General features: G+C 36.8%; 1 protein-coding gene and 1 pseudogene across 24 annotated transcripts in view; both read left to right on the top strand.

The window, feature by feature from the left end:
* The window catches only part of SYNE1 (spectrin repeat containing nuclear envelope protein 1), a 530,711-nt gene that overhangs the window by 90,337 nt on the left and 419,351 nt on the right, over positions 1 to 21,023 (top strand). For all 24 annotated transcript variants that reach the window (XM_074037290.1, XM_005552157.4, XM_074037285.1 and 21 more), the window contains one exon: positions 7,353 to 7,414. In XM_074037290.1, the coding sequence (XP_073893391.1) occupies positions 7,353 to 7,414 (62 nt within the window). The remainder of the gene's footprint in view (positions 1 to 7,352; positions 7,415 to 21,023) is intronic.
* On the top strand, positions 16,186 to 19,499 carry LOC135970309 (M-phase phosphoprotein 6 pseudogene; annotated as a pseudogene).

The following is a 21,023-nucleotide window of genomic DNA, read 5'->3' as shown; positions in this document are numbered from 1 at the left end:
AAACAAGTCAAACTCTTCCTGAGTTTTTAACAATAGATTTGCTCTTTGATTTGCTCTTACCCAGAAGCTTTTTCTTACTTTGCAATTTTTTTTTTTTTGGAAAGACTAGGAATAACAAAACATCTTATTTTTCAATTCATCATATCCTAGGCCTCTGTGTTTCCTCTGCCTTGTACCTGCAAATGAAACTGCTCATTTCTGTCTCTTCCAGCACCTTATAAAGTGTAGCTAAAAGAAGCCAATGGACACTGTCACCATTCTGCAAGGAAATCTCCCTAGCCAGAATCATGAGTTCAAGTTACTGCAGGTGACAGAATATATAATATACAAAATACGTACGGCTCTTTCTCCAATTCCCAGTGGCGGTTCCCTCACTGCTCAATCAGCTTCCACTAATAGGCTCTTTGTGTCCTTCCACTCTCCTTCCCCTATTTGGTCCCAAGGCCAACGCCGTATGTCTTACTTAAATTTTTGTTAGAGCAACAGCACACTCCCAGTAGCAATTTCTGTTTTGGTTAGCCTTTCCTGTGCAACAAACCACCACCAAATCTTAGTGGCATGGAGCAACAACAGTTTAGGATTTCTCATGTTTATGTGAGTGAGCTGAATGTTCCTTCTGCCAGCTGTGCCTGGGCCCATTCACATGGCTGCATGCAGCTCCGGGGAATCAGTTGGACTGGCAGGTCCAGAGCGGCTCACTCATGAGTCAGGCAGCTGTTGCTGGCTGCCATCTGAGGTACCTTAGTTCTCCTCCAAGTGACTTCTTTTTTTTTTTTTTTTTTTTTTTTTAAGCTGTATTTTTACTCATTGAAACACTAGGTGAAATCAGGGTAAAGTCAACTAAAGGAGAAATGGTTGTTTCATTCATTTGTACTTAAACCAGCCAAAGTAGTACAAATGTCATTATGATGCAGCAAATACAAGACCTCTTTCTACAAATATTAGCATAACCAACAAATCAGGGGCTATAATAAAACAGAGCCAAAAAGGGTGAGGACATCAAAGAAGTATGTTACAGCTTAACCCTTTACCTCAATAGAGTTTTAAAAAAATAAGTAAAGCCTCCCAATCTCCCAAAATAGGAATATACCTTCATCACACCAATTTGTACTTTTATTACTTATTCTTAAGGTTTAGAATCTATCCTCCAAGTGACTTCTTATTCACGAGGATCTTAGAGCAGCTTCCTTGTGTAGAGGTCTCAGAGCAGAGTTGAATTCCAGTATAGCCAAAGTGGAATCTCAAGTCCTCTTAAGGCCTAACCTCAGATGTCACTTAAAATCACTGCTTTCATATTATTGATCAATGCAGATCTCAATGCCAGCCCAGACTCAAGGTCTGGGGAAGTGAGACCACATCCTAAGAGAAGGGGCAATAAGATCACATTGCAAAGGATGTGCTAATCAAAATGGGAAGGATTTCTGGTCGTATTTGGAAATCCGCCTGGTCCTGTAAATGTTTTTCATTCATATACTCAATTTTAAAATTTTAACATTGAGTAGTTATATGCACCTGTAAATTGTTCATTTTATTGTGTTGGACTATTCAATATACTTTAGTCCCTACCCATATATAATAAAGTTAGCGTTGATTTTAGCAACTGTAGATATGCAATCCGTATAATTGTGATCCCAAATCAAGTCATTTGACTGTGGCTGGTAATTAATAATCATTACCTTGTCACTCCATGCCTTTGCTGTTGTGTTCCCCCTTTGTAGTCACATCATTTGGTTGTGGGAAGAAATTCAATCTGCATTTGTCTGTTTTTTCAATTTCATTCCAATATTTTATTGAGGTGTATTTGCCTGCATCAAAAATGATGAAAAATCTTTATTAGATACTACCAGGAATGATATGATTTTAAATGTGTGATTTGTTTTAAATTAACATTTACATTTATATTTTTAGATAATTTAAATCCTTAAGACATTTATTTAAGCTATCATTATCATTAAAGCAACCTATGAGGCATAATAATCTGCAAAAAGAAAACCCCAAAAAGTTTGTCATAACCTACTGCAATTTCCTGTAAATGTATCAATGCATGGTACCATTTATTTATTTATTTATTTTTGCCAGAGATTGCAATTTCATGCTTACCTATATATATTTACATAAACAGCATTTCTTTCTTCTTAGTATTAGTTAATTAATTAACTTTTGAGACACAGTTTCACTCTGTCTCCCAGGCTGGAGTGCAGTGGCATGATCTCGGCTCACTGCAACCTCTGCCTCCCAGGTTCAAGTGATTCTCCTACCTTAGCCTCTCATGTAGCTGGGATTACAGGTGCCCACCACCATGTCTGGCTAATTTTTGTGTTATTCATAGAGACAGAGTTTCACCATGTTGGCCAGGCTAGTCTCAAACTCTTCATCTCAAGTGATCTTCCTGCCTGGGCCTCCCAAAGTGCTGGGATTACAGGCATGAGCCACAGCACCCGGACTCTTCCTAGTATATATATATTAAATGTGATATTAATTACAGATGGATACTTCTAGAAATTTACTATTTTGCTCTTTATGATAGTTTATGATTCTGATGCAAATACCTTACGCATTATTATGTACATACTGATACGTGAAATGCTATATCTCTCAGAAATAAATTATTATGGAAGAATGTATTCAATATATTAAAATATACTAATTTCATTTACTATCTGAATTTTAAACATACCATCCGTTAAGTGGATATTGTTATTTATTTTAATACTTTTGTAATTTAGTAAATCTATTTAAAAGTTAGTGGTCATAAGACCCTGTGACACAGTTTCACATCACAAATTTGGTAAATTTGTTGTGTATGGTAAAATTAAAAGTATATTTAATATGTTTCTAGACAGTATATTATTTGTGATTGATTGCAACGGCTGCACAATAACCCAAGCCACCTTTTATTATGATCGCTGGGCTTCCAGGTACATGTTTAAGTCACCTGGAGTAAACCACAATTGCGTAGTACCCACAGGTGACTATTAGTATGACTCATCAGGAAGAAAATCATGAACTGTCATCAGCTGTGATCATTTCTTAATAGTCATATGGAATCACAGTTGCTAAATTGGGCCTCATTTGTGCATTTGTTGTGTGTCATGATCTTGCCCTGAAATGGCAAAACACTGAGAAAATATCTAAAAATGGGCAAAGAAATACAGAAATTGAATATCTCAGCCAGAACCCTTTATTTTTTTACTCATTTCTACAGAGGGATATTACCTTATGATATTACCCAGAGCTAGGTGTTTATATAGCCTCAGCAGACTCCAGCTCCTGAGGACTAGCTGCTTTTGAAATAGGGAAAGCAACGCGAGCCTCAAGGATGAAGGACCCAGAGAGTTTTTGGAACTCGTTTGTGGTTGTTGCTTTTAATGTTAAACAATCTGGCCTTTAGGAACCTATTACGATTTAGGTTATAGGAGAGAAGGAGAATTTGAACGAATTCTACTCAGTAATAATCACCCACACCAAAAACTGGTCTTAAATCAGAGCCTATTACAGCTGTATAGCACCCACACTATAGTGTGGCTTCCCCAGCCCCACCTCTCCTCTACCCTGATGCTGCTGTCATGTCATCCATTTTATGATGCCTTTGCTATTGGTCTAAATTCTCATAACTCTTCTCAAGTAGAAAAGTTGTAGACAGAAACATTGTTAATAAAGTTGTTACTTGTTAAATATATTTAAACTGTTTTCTTAAATATAATGACATATAAAGTCATGTGTAGCTTAATGATGGAGTTATATTCTGAGAAATTTGTCTTCTAGGTGAATTCATTGTTGTGGGAACACTGTAGAGTGTACTTGCACAAACCTAGAGAGTATAGACTATTACACATCTAGGCTACATGATATAGCCTGTTACTCCTAGGCTACAAACTTGTATGGCATGTGACTGTACTGAATATTGTAAGCAATTGTAGCACATGGTAAGTATTTTGTGTATCTGCACATGTCTAAATATAGAAAAGGCAATGGGTTACCTAAGTATAGAAAAGGCAATAGTGGGAGGAGGTCACTAGACAACTGGAATTTTTCAGTTGTGTTTATAATCTTATGGCATTACTGTCATGTATGAGGTTTGTCATTGGCCGAAAAATCATTATGCAGTGCATGACGGTACTTAAGAACTTCATAGACCTCGTCATGAAGGTTCATTTTGTTCCTTGTCAACAGCACTAAAAGGAAATGTTTTTGCTCGTTAAACTTTTAACACAAGTTGATAGACATTCGTTGCGTGTTTCTGTTACTTCCACAAATTAAACATTTTATGTTCTTGGTATCAGGTTTAACTACCAAATCTTGGGAGTAAGTTTTTCAAGTTTTACATAAAAAATGAGGGTTTGCTGAATAATTAAAAAATTTTTTTCTTTTAGGAAAATAGTAAGTAAAATCAGAAAAATATTTACTTAGAATTCAGCGAAGTCTGATAATACAAAAAGTGAATTGTAGGACCTTGTAAAATCTGTTTTTGCAACCATAGTAAAAAAGGAAACACGTAAAGAATTTGACATTTAAATATACGCTGTGCTACAAAAAAAGATAATTTGAGGATTCTGAAAAAAGGCCAGTTAGCTGAAGTCTAACTATAAACTCAGAGATTTACCATCAGAGGAAATTGTTACAATAGTATTGTTATTTCATTAAAGGTTATAATAGTGAAAATATAACAATTTATATTAAGAAGTAATATATCATCAGATTATATATTTAATTTTATGACAGTATACATTAACATATTATACCAATTTATATTGACATTTTTAAGCAGTGGTATTTTGTGATGTTTATAAAAGAATATAATCTCAAGTTGAGTATAAACAATTTACATATGATCTGTGTTTATTTTAGATTTTGAATTGGATTTTATGCATTATAAAGTTCCAAATTCCATCAAACCTACCTTGATTAGTTAAGATCATTTTGCTGCTACCTAACTTTATTTATACAACCTAAAGTTTCTCAGGATAAAAAATTTGAACTATAAATTTATAATTTTCATGAGATTAAAATTTGATAGATGAATGTGGTAATTTTTATGCTACCCTTGAGTGACAGTATAATGGCAGAGTGTACTACTAGATTTCTGAAGTCTACAGCATGGCTCTGCCACTGGATGACCTTAGTAGTTCAGTGTCTTGACAGCTTTGTATGTAAAATGTGCATTATAATAGTTCCCGCTCATAGATCTGTGACAAGAATTAATGGATTAGTATATATATCATATTATATGTAATATATGATAAATGATAATTAAAATATAAAGTGATTGATTTATCTAAATGTCAGTGCCTGGTATACAGGAAATGCTACTTATTTTTATACTGATTTGTTTTTTATATACACTTGAAAATTAAAGAGCATGTTAAAATATATTAGAGGTAATGGATTCTGTCAGTTTTATAGATAGATTCAAAATTTCTCCAAATTAAAAGGTTTTGTATTTATTTTCTTCACTCATTCATTCTTATTGGTTGTACTTGTAGGCATTGGGAACCAAGTTGCTGTCCTCCTGGGCTTTACATTCTAGTAGACAAGCAAATGGTCTGGGCTGAAGCACAGACAAGGTCAGAGACAAAGACAGAGATTTGCGTATCATCCCTCAAAGGCGAGGGATTGAAATTATTTCTTGTTTATGCCCCCCACAACATAGTGTTTACTAGTTTGTTAACAGCTGACATGCTGGTAGGGTGGATAAAATTCACTTCTTCTTTTGAAGGTATTAAACCACTTCTCTGTGGCTTTTATCTCTTTTTTTTTTTAGCTTTATTTTATGTGCAGTGATTACATGTGCAGGTTTGTTACATGACTAAATTGTGTGTCGTTGAGTTTTGTGTATGAATGATCTTGTCACCTGGTTAGTGAGCATATTACCCAATAGATAGTTTTTCAACCCACATCCCCCTCCCAGGATACAAAATCAATGTACAACATTTGGTGGCATTTCTATACACCAACAACTTATAACTTGAGAGCAAAATCAAGGATGCAACCCCATGTACAATAGTCACACACAATAAAATACCTTGGAATACACTAAAGAGATGAAAGATCTCTGCCAGAAGAACCATAAAACACTGCTGAAAGAAATCATAGATGATACAAACAAATGGAAAAGCAACCCATGCTTATGGATGAGAAGAATCAATATTGTGAAAATAGCCGTATTGCCCAAAGCAATCTACATATTCAATGCTGTTCCTGTCAAACTACCAACATCATTTTTATCTCTTCAAACCTCTAATTAAAGCCTTCACAAACCCTACCTCTTTCCCTTTCTATATTAGTTTCCTCTTGTTACCTAACAAAGTACCACAGACCTTGAAGTTTAAAGCAACAATCATTTATTATCTGCAAATGTTTGCATGTCAGGAGTCCATGCAAAGCTTAGCTGCATTATCTGTTCAGGGTCTTGCAAGGCTATAACTAAGGCATCAGCTGGATTTCATTCTTATCTGGAGGCTCAACTATGGAAGAACCCACTTTTGGGCTCTGTCACCATGTTAGCAGAATTCATTCCCTGTGACTGTTTGACAAGGGCCTGGTGCCTTGCTTGCTGTTCAGTGAGATTGCACTTCACTCCTGAAGAGAACCTCAAGTTCCTTGCCATTGAGCCTTTCCAAAGGAACTTCACAACCTGGCTGGTTGCTTCTTCTAGGCCAGCAGGAGAATCTCTCATTCCAGTCAGCTAAGCTGGAGTATCATAAAGTAACATGATCACAAGTGTGTCATCTCATCACCGTTGTCATATCCTATTGGCTAGACACAAGTCACAGGTTCTGCCCACATTCTGCCAGCATAAAAATGGGGACTCCATGTGGTGGGAATTTTTGGAGGTCACTCCAGGGTGTAGTCACCACACTCCCATCTGGGTGAAGTTCCTTTAGTGCTTCATGTATATGGCTCTATCTTATTGCATTACTCTGTAACCCTCTGCTATTCATAGCCCTTGCTTGTCCATTTCCACCTCTAGATATTTTATAGCAGAGACCTTGCCCTATTCAGCCCTCTGTATTCCTTTGCAGTTAGCATAAAACTCAGCACTTAGTGGTCTTGGTGAATTTTTATTTTTAACAGGTTTGTTGAAGTATATGAATTTTAAATAAGTGGACGAAGGTAAACATAGTGCTAACATATGGCAAATTTTAAAGCATTTGCAGATAATTTTAAAAGGAATAGTCTATATGATTATACAGGTCGACTTTTGTTGACTTTCCCCTTCAAGACAATAATTGGTAAAATGAATGAGAAAACTATTTCACAATTCCTTCCAGATTTGTATAACTAGGACTTTTTCTCATTATACAACTTCATGAAATATTACATTATTTAACCAGATTTCTTTTTCCTTCTAGATGAGCAAGAGATAGTACAAAAACGAACTTTCACAAAATGGATCAACTCTCATCTGGCCAAGGTAAAGGAAACTACCCAGCATTACGAGTTTACTTAGGTTGAGCCAGTAAATCATTAAATGTCCAGTATAACAAAATGCTTGTGTCCCCGTTGTCACTGTTGCAAATAATGATACTGGCAATCTTACTGGTTGGTCTAGCTGTTACCTAAGAGTGGAATTTGCTAGCATTGCTTCTGGGAAGAAATGAACTTATAGCTAGAGTGAAGAGCAGTTACTTCATGTCAGTTCTGTGAATCTTGAGAAACTATTTCATTCAATTATTTTTTCTAATACTAATGTGTGTGTCATATCAAAAGGAGAATTTGTGCTGGATTTTCGTTTGTATGTGTTTGTTCCTATTTGGAACACAAAGAAGTTATAAGTGATCTGTGCTAAGCAAAAGGTTTTTTCTAAAGAGATTATGATAGTATCTCTCATCTCTGGGGCTTTGATTTAAAAAAGTAACCATGGTAATAGGATATGAAAAGGCTAAAATCATTCTAGTATTATCCCCACTGTCATTCAATGATACTAGGTGACTATATGTCTATATATTGTAATGTCTTTGAACATAAATACTAATATAAAATAAAGCTTAATCTTGATACAGTATAATAAAATTGATCTCTTGTACTGCTGATGAAAAAATAAGCAAACCAAGAGACATCATATTTGTAAAAATAAATTCAGATGATGGGACAGTTGTGTCTGAATTCAGTTAGAGGATTTGCTGATAATTTTTAAAGGAGTAGTCTATAGGATTATGTAGTTGAAGTTATGTGGACTCTCCCTTCAAGACAATAATTGGTTAAATGAATTAGATGATAAAGCAATTTTATCTTCCAATTCTTTATTCTCACTTTTGCTGAGAGTGGTGCCTGTAGTATGTAAAGCAAAACCCTATAGGCAGGTTTTGATCAGGGGCTTCCCCAAAGCCATTTTGATAGTGCAGAAGCAAACAAAGCATGACAGTTTATTTTAGTCCCATTCTACAGATTCACTGCTTACTTTGTGTCTGTGCTAGCCTTTGAAGACAGGAAAAAATTAGTAAAACACTTTCCCAGGCCTCGAGAAGTTCGCAATCCAGCCATGAAAACAGCCTAGAGTGACCTGTCTAGATACAGGATAAACCAGGGTCATCTCTCCTATGCTTTCTTTCCCAAAGCCACTTGATGAGAAGGGAATTTGGCCCAGTAGTTGCCCCACAATCTGCTCTGTAAAAAGGCAGTGGATACATAGGACTGATGACTTTGGGGCTTATTTTTTAAAGTCTCAGTTGGTCACACCTGGCCGCTATTTGTACTACAGAATTGTCATCAATTGGGGAAAAGTTGTTTTTTTAATTTTTCCAAAATGAAAAGAGTTATTATTTTTTCATAGTGTAAAGAGGTTACCTAATTGAAAATAATGTTAATAACGAAACTTTTAGAAAGTGTAAAGAAAGTAAAAGTAATCTTAAATCACATAATCCAGATACAGTCATCATTAAGATATTGGTCAACTGTATTCTACACACAGTTTCATATAAAGTGGTTTTATAGGATATTGTTTTGGAGCATCTATTTCACCCAACAGGTCAATCCATGACAATAGATAGAAATATGTAATTATTGTAATGGCTAAATAAACTTGGTCATGTTTATCTGTGATGAGTTAGCTAGTTGCCTGTTGAGGGTTATTTAGGTGGTTTTCAGTTGTTTCATATTATATAAAATACTACAGTGAAATTCCTGAGCATACATTGTTTGAACACTTGTATGATATTTTCTTCTTAGGATAAACTTCTAGAAGTGGGTAGTCAACATGCACAATTATGATTTTAATATATTCTTTCTTTCTTTTTTTTTTTTTTTTTGAGACGGAGTCTGGCTCTGTTGCCCAGGCTGGAGTGCAGTGGCTGGATCTCAGCTCACTGCAAGCTTCGCCTCCCGGGTTTACGCCATTCTCCTGCCTCAGCCTCCCGAGTAGCTGGGACTACAGGCGCCCGCCACCTCGCCTGGCTAGATTTTGTATTTTTTAGTAGAGACGGGGTTTCACCGTGTTAGCCAGGATGGTCTCGATCTCCTAACCTCCTGATCCACCTGTCTCGGCCTCCCAAAGTGCTGGGATTACAGGCTTGAGCCACCGCGCCCGGCCGATTTTAATATATTCTAAGATGTTCTAAGAATCCCCATTTCCTTGCACTATTAAAACATCCTTCAAAGTTTTTAACAGTTAGGGGTTGGAACCCAACCCTGGAATTATAGCAATGATGAGCTTGTTTCCCCTTTCATATTTGATGTTTCCTTGCATGGTAATCCTGGTATACAAAGCTGTATGCTTTGGAATGTTTTCAGATAAACTGACAACCAAACCATTTATAAGTTAAATTTACCATTTCCAAATATAGCTTTAATAATAGGTAGTGGCAGGTTTAAGAACTGGGGTGTTTAGTTGAGAAGAAAGGAAGTTGATCCTTCTCTCCTAAAATTCTTCAATCTTGGGAGCATTGAGAGCTGTTCAGAAGATGCTTATGAAGATAAATTTAGGGGCGCTTTTTAATAGGAAACTTTATTTTTGTGCTTGATTGCTTTGCTCAGTTGCAAATTAATAAACTTTTGACTTATAATTAAATAAAATAAAGTATTTTACTGATGACATTTTTTCTAGTGTAACAACTCTTCGTAAATATTATGACAGCAGTATGAAGAAATAGTGTGCAAATAAGATTGCAATCTGTTTTTTAAAAATATGCTTTTATTATTTTTTCTTTTTTACATTTATTATTATAAGTAAAAATATGCTTTTCTTAAAACAAAAATCTTGTTATAAGCAAGAAAAATCCTAAGGATTTTCTGTGTTTGTGTTTTTATTCTATTTTTACTACACAAATGTTAGATCATTAAAGCTTGTGGGTATAATTATCGTTCTTTTTTGATGTTTATTATCAAATTGAAGTCTTAATGCTTCTCCAATTATGTAAAACATTGCAAATCACAAATTGTTGATATAACATTAAGAATTGGTGGGTTGTCGTTATTTCATACACCTGATAATTTCTTTCAGGAATGGGGCTCCATTGTTAGATATGAAACCTGTAATTTTCTCACTTTTCAAGAAGAAACCAGTATCTTTCTATTCTGTTAGCTCTGCTAATGAAAGAAGGTGGGGTATTTTATTAAATTAGCCCAATATTGATTTTTAGTGATCGTTTTTCAAAGTTAAGTTTCTGACTCACATTTAGCTTATCAGCACTTATTGATAAAACATGTTCCTAAATTCTTACCATGTGCCAATTACAGTGCCTTAGCAACTTTATCTCTTATGTATTTAATCCTCACACAAGAAAATGCATTATTTTTATTATTTTATAGATTATGAAACAGAAGCTTAGAATTAATTAATAAGCTCATAGTCACATAGCAAGTAAAGGACAAAGACAGATTTCAATCCTATGACTCCTAAGCATGGACACTGTCGGTCAGCCCGGGCTGCTTTAATGAAATACCATAGACTGGATGGCTTAAACAGCAAACATTTGTTTCTCACACTTCTGGAGGCTGAAAGTCCAGGATCAAGGTGCCAGCAGATTCAGTTCTTGGTGAGGGCTGTCTTCCTGGGTTGCAGATGGATGGCGGCCTTCTTTCTGTGTCTTCTTCTTCTTCTTCCTATAAGGACACTGATAAATCCTATTGTGGGGAGCCCAACCTCATGACCTCATCTAAACCTAATTACCTCCCAACGACCCCACCTACAAAGATCATTGCACTGAGAGTTAAAGTTTCAACATGTAAATTTTGGGGGGACACAAACATTCAGTCCTTAACAGGGACCGATCATTGTGTTATCCTCCCATGCTTCATTTATTTATTTAGTTATTCATTCAGTAAATACTTACTAAACACCTGTTATGTGCTAGGGACTGTGGATACAGTGATGAACAAAGGCAGATACAGACTGTGCCATCATGGTACTGATTATCTAGCAGAGGAGAAAAACAATCACAAAGAAGTGTGTGTGGTGAGTTTATGACAGGGGACATGCAGGGTGACAAGTGAACACGTGACAAGCACAGCCAGCCACACAGGTAATCTGAAGAAGGGCATCAAGAGACTTTCAGAGGAGAAAACATTTAAGCTGGGCCTGAGAAAGGTCCTGGAGTTGGGTAGGTAAAGGAATGAATGCTTTCAAAAGTGGAGAGGTAGAAAGCATGGTACAGGAAAAGGAAGGAAAGCAGTTCAGAATATCTGAAAGTGTAGATTCCAGGTGTAACAGTCTGTCCTCATGCTGCTATAAGGACATACGTGAGACTGGGTGATTTATAAAGGAAAAAGGTTGAATTGACTGACAATTCCAAATGTCCGGGGAGGCCTCAGGAAACTTACAATCATGGCAGAAGCGGAAGCAAATGTGTCCTTCTTCACGTGGTAGCAGGAAGGAGACGTGCCAAGCAAAAGGGGAAAAGCCCCTTATAAAACCATCAGATCTCATGAGAACTCACTCACTATCGCAAGAACAGCATGAGGGTAATCTCCCTCATGATTCAGTTACCTCTCATCGGGACCCTCCCATGACATGTGAGGATTATGGGAACTACAATTCAAGATGAGATTTGGGTGGGGACACAGCCAAAACATATCACCAAGAACAGGGTGGCAACAGAGAAAACTGAGAACTGGTCAAAGGCCAGTCATTACAATAGTTTGGACATTGTGTTATGGGCAGTGGAAGACATGAAAGAATGTTAGGCAGGAGAATAAAGTGATCATTCTGACCCTGAATATATATCTCTCTCTCTCCTGAATTAGAGCAGGAACAAGAAAGACTGAAGACGGAGTGAACTTGCAGTAAGTCAGATGAGAGGTGAGGGCAGCTTGGACTAAAGTAGTGGTGGAGAAATGGAGAAAAGTGTATAGAATGAAAAAGGTGTTTAGGAGTGGACTTGATAGAACTGAGTAATTAATTAGAATCTTGGAGGGGAAGGAATCAAGAATGACTTGTAGATTTCTGACTTGAGCAAATGATTAAGATTATTCACAGATATAGGGAATACAAGAGGCTTGGGGGAAAAGCTAGGAAATTCAGTTTAGAAGGAGAAATTACTCGGTAAAGGTGAACTATTCGATTTGGCAGTTTGGAAGTCATTGGCTACCACTGGGAGTGGCCATGTTATAGTAGAAACTAGATTCTAGTGAGCAGATGAGTAAATGAGAGGTAAGGATGTTAGTACACTTAATATATATTACATGTTCATGAGATAGAGTATTAGCTGGTGCAGAACATTGGATTTGGTAAAAGTTTTAAAAAAGGGTGATCTTGAGCCTACATCTGTACAGAAGGGAATGAGCAAAAGCTTGTAGAGAAGGAGAGGCTGAAAAAGAAGGCAAGGCATGGAATTCTGAAGGAACAAGGCTCCCGAGGAGGTAGAATGAGAGAAGAAATCAAGAGCAGAGGTGGAGGGTGTAGGTTTGTTCCAGAGCAGAGATATCTCCCCTTCTCTGAGACTAGCATTGGGAATAGGAAAGTGGGTGTGGCTGCGCCTAACTTTGGGATAGGCAGAGAGACGAAGACAGAGGTGGCATGGACTTGAATTTGAAGGAATTCTCACCTAATGACCACAGATGTCTTAGGCCTAACAGCATAGTCCTTGCATAGGCAAAGAAGTTATGTTATGATGAATCTATTTACAATTTGACAGTTAAAAATGCTTCTTTCACATTTTAAAATTTATCTTTAAAAAATTCCTACGTTTTATATAAGATTCATAGACTGTTGTAGTGATTTAGTACTTCAGCCACCCAAATGGTACAATCTTAAAAAACCCTTTGTAAAAAGTTAGATTTTTAAATTAGACATATATAAGCAATCTTGATATTTATATTGACTTTTTCTATTATCAAATGCTTGCAGTTTCATATATTCTCTCATTTTATCAAATAGAATGGAATGTTATATTTTTATTTAAACACCCTTGATTCAATCTTTATGGTATTTGACTGTGAGATAAATAGATTGCTTGTCACTAAGCCCTTTGAGGAAAAATAGATCTCAAATAGCCATGTTTTAGTGTTTCTACAAATGGAGCTTCTTTCCAATATGCAATGAGCAGTCCTTTATCCTTCTGCCAGCCGTAAGTTTATGGAGCCATCAACAAAAGGCACTGAACATTTTAAATACTATCTTTGGGATGAACTCAGGCATGATACGAGCATCTTCTCACTTTTTAGAAAAACTGCAGGAAAAAAAAAATTTATAAAACATTATTTAGGTTCCCCTTTAATTGCTGGGATTGCCATAACAAAGTACCACATACTGGGTGGCTTAAAAGGAGAAATTTGTTATCTCAGAGTTCTGGAGGCTCGAAGGCCAGGCTCCTTCTAAGTCTCTGGGTAGCTGCATCGTTTCAATCTCTGCCTCTGTGCATGTCTGTGTCCAAATTTCCCCACTGTATGAGGACACTAGTCATACTGGATTAGGACCCATGCTAATGACCTCATTTTTAACTTGATTACCTCTCTAAAGACTCTATTTCCAAATAAGGCCACATTCTGCAGCATTTTGGGGGGTTAAGATTTCAACGTATCTCTGGTGAGTAGGCACAATTCAACCTATAACAGATTCCATTAAGAGCACATTTTGTTTTAATACCAAGTTAGATGCGTGCTGTCTTTCAAAAGGAACATTTTGGATTTTCCGTGTTTTTTCTAAAAAACAAAAATCCATGCTAATCGTGAATTTAAATGACATCTTTATAGTCATAAAATATCACTTTAGTGGTGGCTTTCATCTTCTTTAGTTGTCTTTCCACCAGCAGTGCTGAAAGATAACATGGAAACATGTTCTGAATAGAATTTTACTCCCATCTGTTTCCTTGTACACACTTTGGTGAGACTATTAATGAGCTCAGACAGGAAGATAAAGAGGCAAAGAGGAAAAGGTAAATGCAGTAATTCACCCCTCAAATAATTTTTTAGTTGTTTTTCTCAAGCTACGATAAGTAGGTGAGATGATGGATATGTTAATTAGCTTGATTTAACCATTTCACATTGTATGCACATACCAAAAGATCATCTTGTATAACAAATAAATGCAATTTTTATTTGTCAACTATATCTTAATAAAGCTAGGGAAAAAAATAAACCCACTTTAATTTGTTAATCCTAAACATTCTAATGAATTAGTTATTTCCAAATATGTAATTGAAACATTGCAAAGGAAAATCCCCATTTCAAAATGAATAGCATTTGTTAATTCATTTATAGAATATATTAGTTTATGGATAACAAAGATCTAGATCTCACAAAGTTTATGCAGATTAATAAACATTTTGCTAATATTAATATTTGTCCAAGTTCCTTCTTTAGAAATATATTATTTTATTCATTTATTTATTTTTTTGACATGGAGTCTTGCTCTGTTGCCCAGGCTGGAGTGCAGTGGCATGGCCTGGGATCACTGCAACTTCCTCCTCCCGAGTTCAAGTGATTCTCCTGCCTCAGCCTCCTGAGTAGTTGGGATTACAGGTGCCCACAACCATGCCCAGCTAGTTTTTGTATTTTTAGTAAAGACGAGGTTTTACCATGTTGGCCGGGCTGGTCCTGAACTCCTGACCTCAAATAATTGACCCATCTCAGCCTCCCAAAATGCTGGGATTACAGGTGTAAGCCACCATGCCCAATCAGAAATATATTTTATTTATCATACATTTATTCAATAAATATTTTAAAATGCTGTTTAATAAGCTAGGGAATATTATAGGTGCTGAAAATGTAGCAGTGACCAAAACAGAAAAAAAAAATAATAACCATTTCATTATGAAGTTTATATCTATTATAATGGGGGAGAGAGACAGTAAAGATCAAGAAGCTCTTCTGCTGAACATAGACTGAAAAGAAGCAAGAGCAGAAGGAGGCAGATAAGTTAGAGGTTATCGAAGCCATGCAGCCAAGGTACTGGTGACTTTGAGTAAGATAGTAGCAGTGGAGGTGATGAGAGGTGGTTGGATACTGGAAGAATTTTGAAAATGAAGCCAACAAGATTTGTTGATGGATCAGATATTGAGTGTGAGCAAAAGAGAGGAGTCAAGGGTAACCCCAACTTGTACCAAATAAATAACTTGGAGAATATGCTTCTTTTATACTATATAGTAAAACAAACTTTATTTCATCTGAAAATTGTTAAGAGCTGAGTTTTCCAAGCAGATTTAGAGCTGAGCTGGAGGGCAGTTATTGCCTTTGGTATATTTTTTCAGAATTGAATTAAATAATCGAGGAAGTGGAAAGGATTATGCTATCTGTCACAGGAAATAAAAAAGAATGGGAACGACCTTCCCACCTTTGCTAAGCAGAAGTGGAAAATGATCACAATAGCGCTGTTATAAAGGGAGTGAAAGAGAAGCAGATTACACGTACAATTTTTAAATTACTACATCTTGTTTTAAAGATATTGGAAACATTCAATTAGATTTTCTGAATAAAATGACAAAAACTATTGGACATTAATTTTGTTTGACTACTGTCAGTGGTTTTAATCATGATTTACTTGATCTGGCCCAAGGACATGTTGGCATTCTGATACATTTTACTGTGAAAGGTTCTTTGCCAACCTTTGGGAAGGTCACTTGCTCCAAATCTGCTGGTTAGCCTCTTTTCCTTCCCACTCTTCTATATTGCTGTTGTTTAACTTGCTGTTTCTACCCAGAAGATGATCATCAGAGCATGCAAAAACTCCAGACTGGCCCTGGGATGGGAATCTTTCTCCATATACAATCTCTTAGCCTGTGAAATAATTCCTACCTGAAACTTATATAAACCAGAGTAGTGGTTTATCTGGTTCTAGAAGTTGTGGGTCGTTCTGTGCACAGAGGTTTCAAGGGTGCACAGAATGCACATGGAGAGTCAGCTCTTGCATTGGGACCTCCCTACATGCTCTGCAGAAGAAAATTTTGTCACTATATCAGGTTATGACTCTTCATCCTGTTGAGCAACGCTGACTGTGCTCAATATTGTGTGTGCCTCGACTGAAGTGAATACTTAACTGTGGCATGCGCTGTTCTAAGCATTTTCTGGTTCAGTTTTATTGGTATCACAAGGTGCCCAGCAATCATAAATATTAAGCCATAGGATATGTGTTTAGTATTTTAAAGTATAATGTTGTAGCTTTTTTTGATGATAAAATGTTTTGAGAGCTATTTTCCCAAGAGGAAAAAGCATTTACTAGAAGACTAAAAGTGATTATGGATGATGGCAAATGAGGACCTAGATGGTCCTGGCATGAGACAGGTGATTTTATCATTTTCTTTGTTAAATACTAAATTATTAATACTGAAAATCTACTTTATAGCTGCATGATATTGGTCAATAGGGATTCTAAGATTGCAGAAGGTTTGTAGAAATTTGTACCTCATAAAGTGATGACAGGCTAGTAATATTTCAAAGTAGGTTTTTATTCTTCCCCAAAGCAGTCACTATGGAAAACGGTATGTCAATTCTTAAAAAAATAAAATAAAAATAGAATTAACATGTAGTTCAGCAATTCCACTTCGGGATGTATATCCAAAAGAATTGAAAGCAGGGTCTTGAGGAGACATTAATACTCATGCTCATAGTAGCATTAATCACAATAGCCAGAAAATGGAAACAACCCAGGTGTCCATTGATGGATGAATGGATAAAAAATATGTGGTATATCCATATGATGAAATATAATTCAGCCATTTAAAAGGATGGAATTCTGACACCTGCTACAACACAGATGAACCTTGAAGACATAATACTAAGTGAAATAAGCCAGTCATGAAATGACAGATACTGTGTAATTCTACTTATAAGAGGTATCTGGAGTAGTCAAAATCATTGAAAAGAAAATAGAATGGTAGTTGCCAGGGGCTGAAGGGCAGAGGGAATGGCTAGTTGTTGTTTAACGGGTATAGATTTTCAATTTTGCAAAGTTAAAATGGTGGAGATCAGTTTTACAACAATGTGGAAATATTTAACACTACTGAACTGTATGCTTAAAATGGCTAACATGGTAAATTTTATATTATGTGTATTTTAGCACATTTAAAAATTAAAAAGTTAAACTACATTCAAAAGAGGGATGTCTCAATCCCCAGTAGATGCCTGAAGCCACAGATGGTACAGAACTTGATCACTGTCCACTAGAACACATTTCTGTTCATGTCCTTTACCCACAAATGTAATGCCTTTTCCATTTTAACTAAGCACTTATCATTTACTCTGGCCATAACTTTTGTTAAGGTGTGACAGCCAATTTTCCTTTTTTACAGTTTCACAAATAAAAGATTTATTCTTACCATGGATCTTAGCAATCTCAGATTTTTTTTTTTCATTTTCTTATTGAGAACTTTCATCTTTTCACTTAAAGGAAGCACTTTACAGCATCTTGTCAGCATATCCAAATTGCCAGCATCACTACACTTGCACTTTGTGGTCATTGTTAAGTAAAATAAGGATGACTTGAACACAGGCACTGTGATACCGCAGCAGTAAATGTGATAACCTAGACAACTATGAAGTGACAAGCAGGTGGGTCAGGTTGAGTAGCCAGCATGAAAACCCCGGGCAAAGGGATGATTCATGTCCTAGACAGGGACAGTGTAAGATTTCATCACATGGCCGGGCATGGTGGCTCACACCCATAATGCCAGCACTCTGGGAGGCCAAGGCGGGTGGATCATGAGGTCAGGAGATCGAGACCATCCTGACTAATACAGTGAAACCCCGTCTCTACTAAAAATACAAAAAAATTAGCCAGCGTGGTGGTGGGCACCTGTAGTTCCAGCTACTTGGGAGGCTGAGGCAGGAGAATGGTGTGAACCTGGGAGGTGGAGGTTGCAGTGAGCCAAGATTGCACCACTGCACTCCAGCCTGGGCAACAGAGCGAGACTCCGTCTCAAACAACAACAACAACAACAACAACAACAACAACAACAACAACAAAAGATTTCATCACACTATGCAGAACAGTGTGCAATTTAAAACTTATGAATTGTTTCTTTCTGGAATTTTGTTTAATATTTTCAGACTACAGTTGACCCTAGGTAATTGAAACTGCACATAAATGGGGACTATTTTAGTAAAAAAAAAAAAAAAAAAAAAAAAATACAGAGTGAGGTTTGTGGCCGGAGTGCGGCACTGGGCGGAAGCCACCATGGTGGCCGAGCAAAAGACAAAGCTGTCCAAGAATCTGCTGCGCGTGAAGTTTATGCAAAGGGGACTGGACTCAGAAACCAAGAAACAACTAGAAGAAAAAGAAAAGAAAATCATTAGTGAAGATCACTGGTACTTGGATTTGCCAGAGCTTAAAGAAAAAGAGAGTTTCATAATAGAAGAGCAGAGTTTCTTACTATGTGAAGATCCTCTCTATGGAAGAATGTCATTCAGAGGATTTAATCCTGACGTTGAGAAATTGATGCTTCAGATGAATGCTAAGCACAAAGCAGAAGAAGTCGAAGATGAAACAGTGGAGCTTGATGTGTCAGATGAAGAGATGGCTAGAAGATATGAGACCTTAGTGGGGACAATTGGGAAAAAGTTTGCCAGAAAGAGAGACCATGCCAATTACGAAGATGAAAATGGAGACATAAAACCGATTAAAGCAAAGAAGATGTTCTTAAAGCCCCAGGATTAAGATGGATGCCTTAAGCAATGGACCACGGGTGCTTGATGGAAGTCAGCAGTGCATCTGGAGCTCATCCCGATAGTGTCTCTATAGTTATTAATACTGTAACGTTTACTTTGTAAAGAGATGTATCATTTTGGAACCATGCTGTTTAAAAAAACAGATGTGTGATGGATGTTGTACATCCTTTGCTTCATGGTATTCATTCATAAATTTTTAGCCCCCGATCTACAAATGTATATGTTTTTACAGGGCTGCTTCCTAAAGTTTTTTTGACCTCGGGTTTATCGTAATACAGTTCTCCAGTCACTGACCTTGAATTGACTGATATAAATTACTGCCAATGTTTAAATTGCCCTTATGTTTATATTTAAATTATTATGTCAAGCCAATTCATACATACAGTTTGGAATCAAATATTCTAAGAATTTATTATATAAATTTATCAAGAATAAATATGCCTCTCCAGCCTTAAAAAAAAAAATACAATTAGGTTAGGTTCTTCTGAAAATATGCACTTCTGGTTTACAGAACAAATTTACTTTTGGTCACTTACGTGAGTGGAAGTGGGGAGACACTAACATTTAAATTGTTACACTCAGAATAGTGTTTACACACTAAGAAATTAGACACATGTCAGTTTTGCCTCATTTTGTTGCAAGTAAATAAAATTAATTTTAGATGATTTAACCAAGAAGAAAGAGCTATTGAAAGGCTACTAGGTGTCTCAAAGTAAAAGAAGGAAAAGCCAACTGGGTAAGACGGACTTAACTCAGCAGGCCTGCGGTGCTCAGACTCTGTGCTCCTCAGAAGGGCCTGTCTTTAAGAATGGACTTGGCTGGCTTCTGGGAGACAACCTCTGAGCCCTCGGAATATTCTGCCCCAATAGCGTGGTTTTCTATGCCTGAGACCTTGAGCCACACTATATTTAGAGTGAACATCAGTTTTTGTGTGTCCTGGGGCCTTGGCCGTGCTGTACCACCTTGATCAGATCTTTTTATGTTAACAGTGTGATTTGGGTTAATACCTTTTTTTGCTGGAGTTGAGGGTGTGGGAGAGAGCTGGAGCTGAGTAGCTGAGGTCAGTCACATGGATATTGCTTGCCTATGTCATAGACCCCCCCCGCCAATAAAAACCCTGGACACTAAGACTTGGGGGAACTTCCCTGGTTGGGAACAGTTCACATGGGTTGTCACATGTCATTGCTGGGAAAAATAAGTACATCCTCATGTGACTCCCCTGGGAAGGGAAAGATCACTCACCTCTGAAAGCCTGTGCATCGTTTCTTCTGGACTTCACTGCATGAATCTTTCTGCTTTGCTGATTATAATCTGTATCTTTTTGCTGTCATAATCTATAACCATGAGTTCAGTAGCACTTCTGAGTTCTGAGTCCTTCTAGTGAATCATCAAGCCTGAAAGTGTTCTTGGGAACCCCCAACACACTGACTAACCCAGTTGTGAGAAAGACAGAGTCAGAATGGCTCTTGGGACCTCAGCAGCATGACCTGATGACACTAGTCCCTAGGTCACTGCCATGGGACAATGTGACCCCAGACATCTTCTGGACCCAAGAGTATCATGGGCCCAGCTCAGGTCACTCACATAACAAGATAGAGTGTCGCACAATTGTGACCACTGGGGAACATTGAGACACAGATGTGACTTGAGCTGGCTTGTGTCCATGCCAGTATATGTTACATATGTTGGTACATATGATGCTTCTCTTATTACTTTTTTAGTCTTTCTTAAATCCACATTTAGAAGTTAATAAAGTTAGTGTTTCTAGTAGAGTAGCGGGCACTTCAGCTGATCAGTCAATACTTTTTCTATTGATAATAAATACAGATTACATTTATGAGTTTGTGTATTATTCAGGAAAAATTAATGTTAATACCATCGTTTTTATACTAAGCTTCCTGTCTAACAAGGTGACTCAAAGTATAAAATCCTGGGCTCTAATCCCAGTCACTTAATGTCTCTGAGATTCAGATTCTTTGCTTTTCAAG

Source organism: Macaca fascicularis, chromosome 4 (assembly GCF_037993035.2).
Source record: "Macaca fascicularis isolate 582-1 chromosome 4, T2T-MFA8v1.1".
In the NCBI taxonomy this organism is placed as follows: domain Eukaryota; kingdom Metazoa; phylum Chordata; class Mammalia; order Primates; family Cercopithecidae; genus Macaca; species Macaca fascicularis.
Note: the sequence above shows the minus strand (reverse complement) of the source record. Positions and strands in the feature narration are given on the sequence as shown.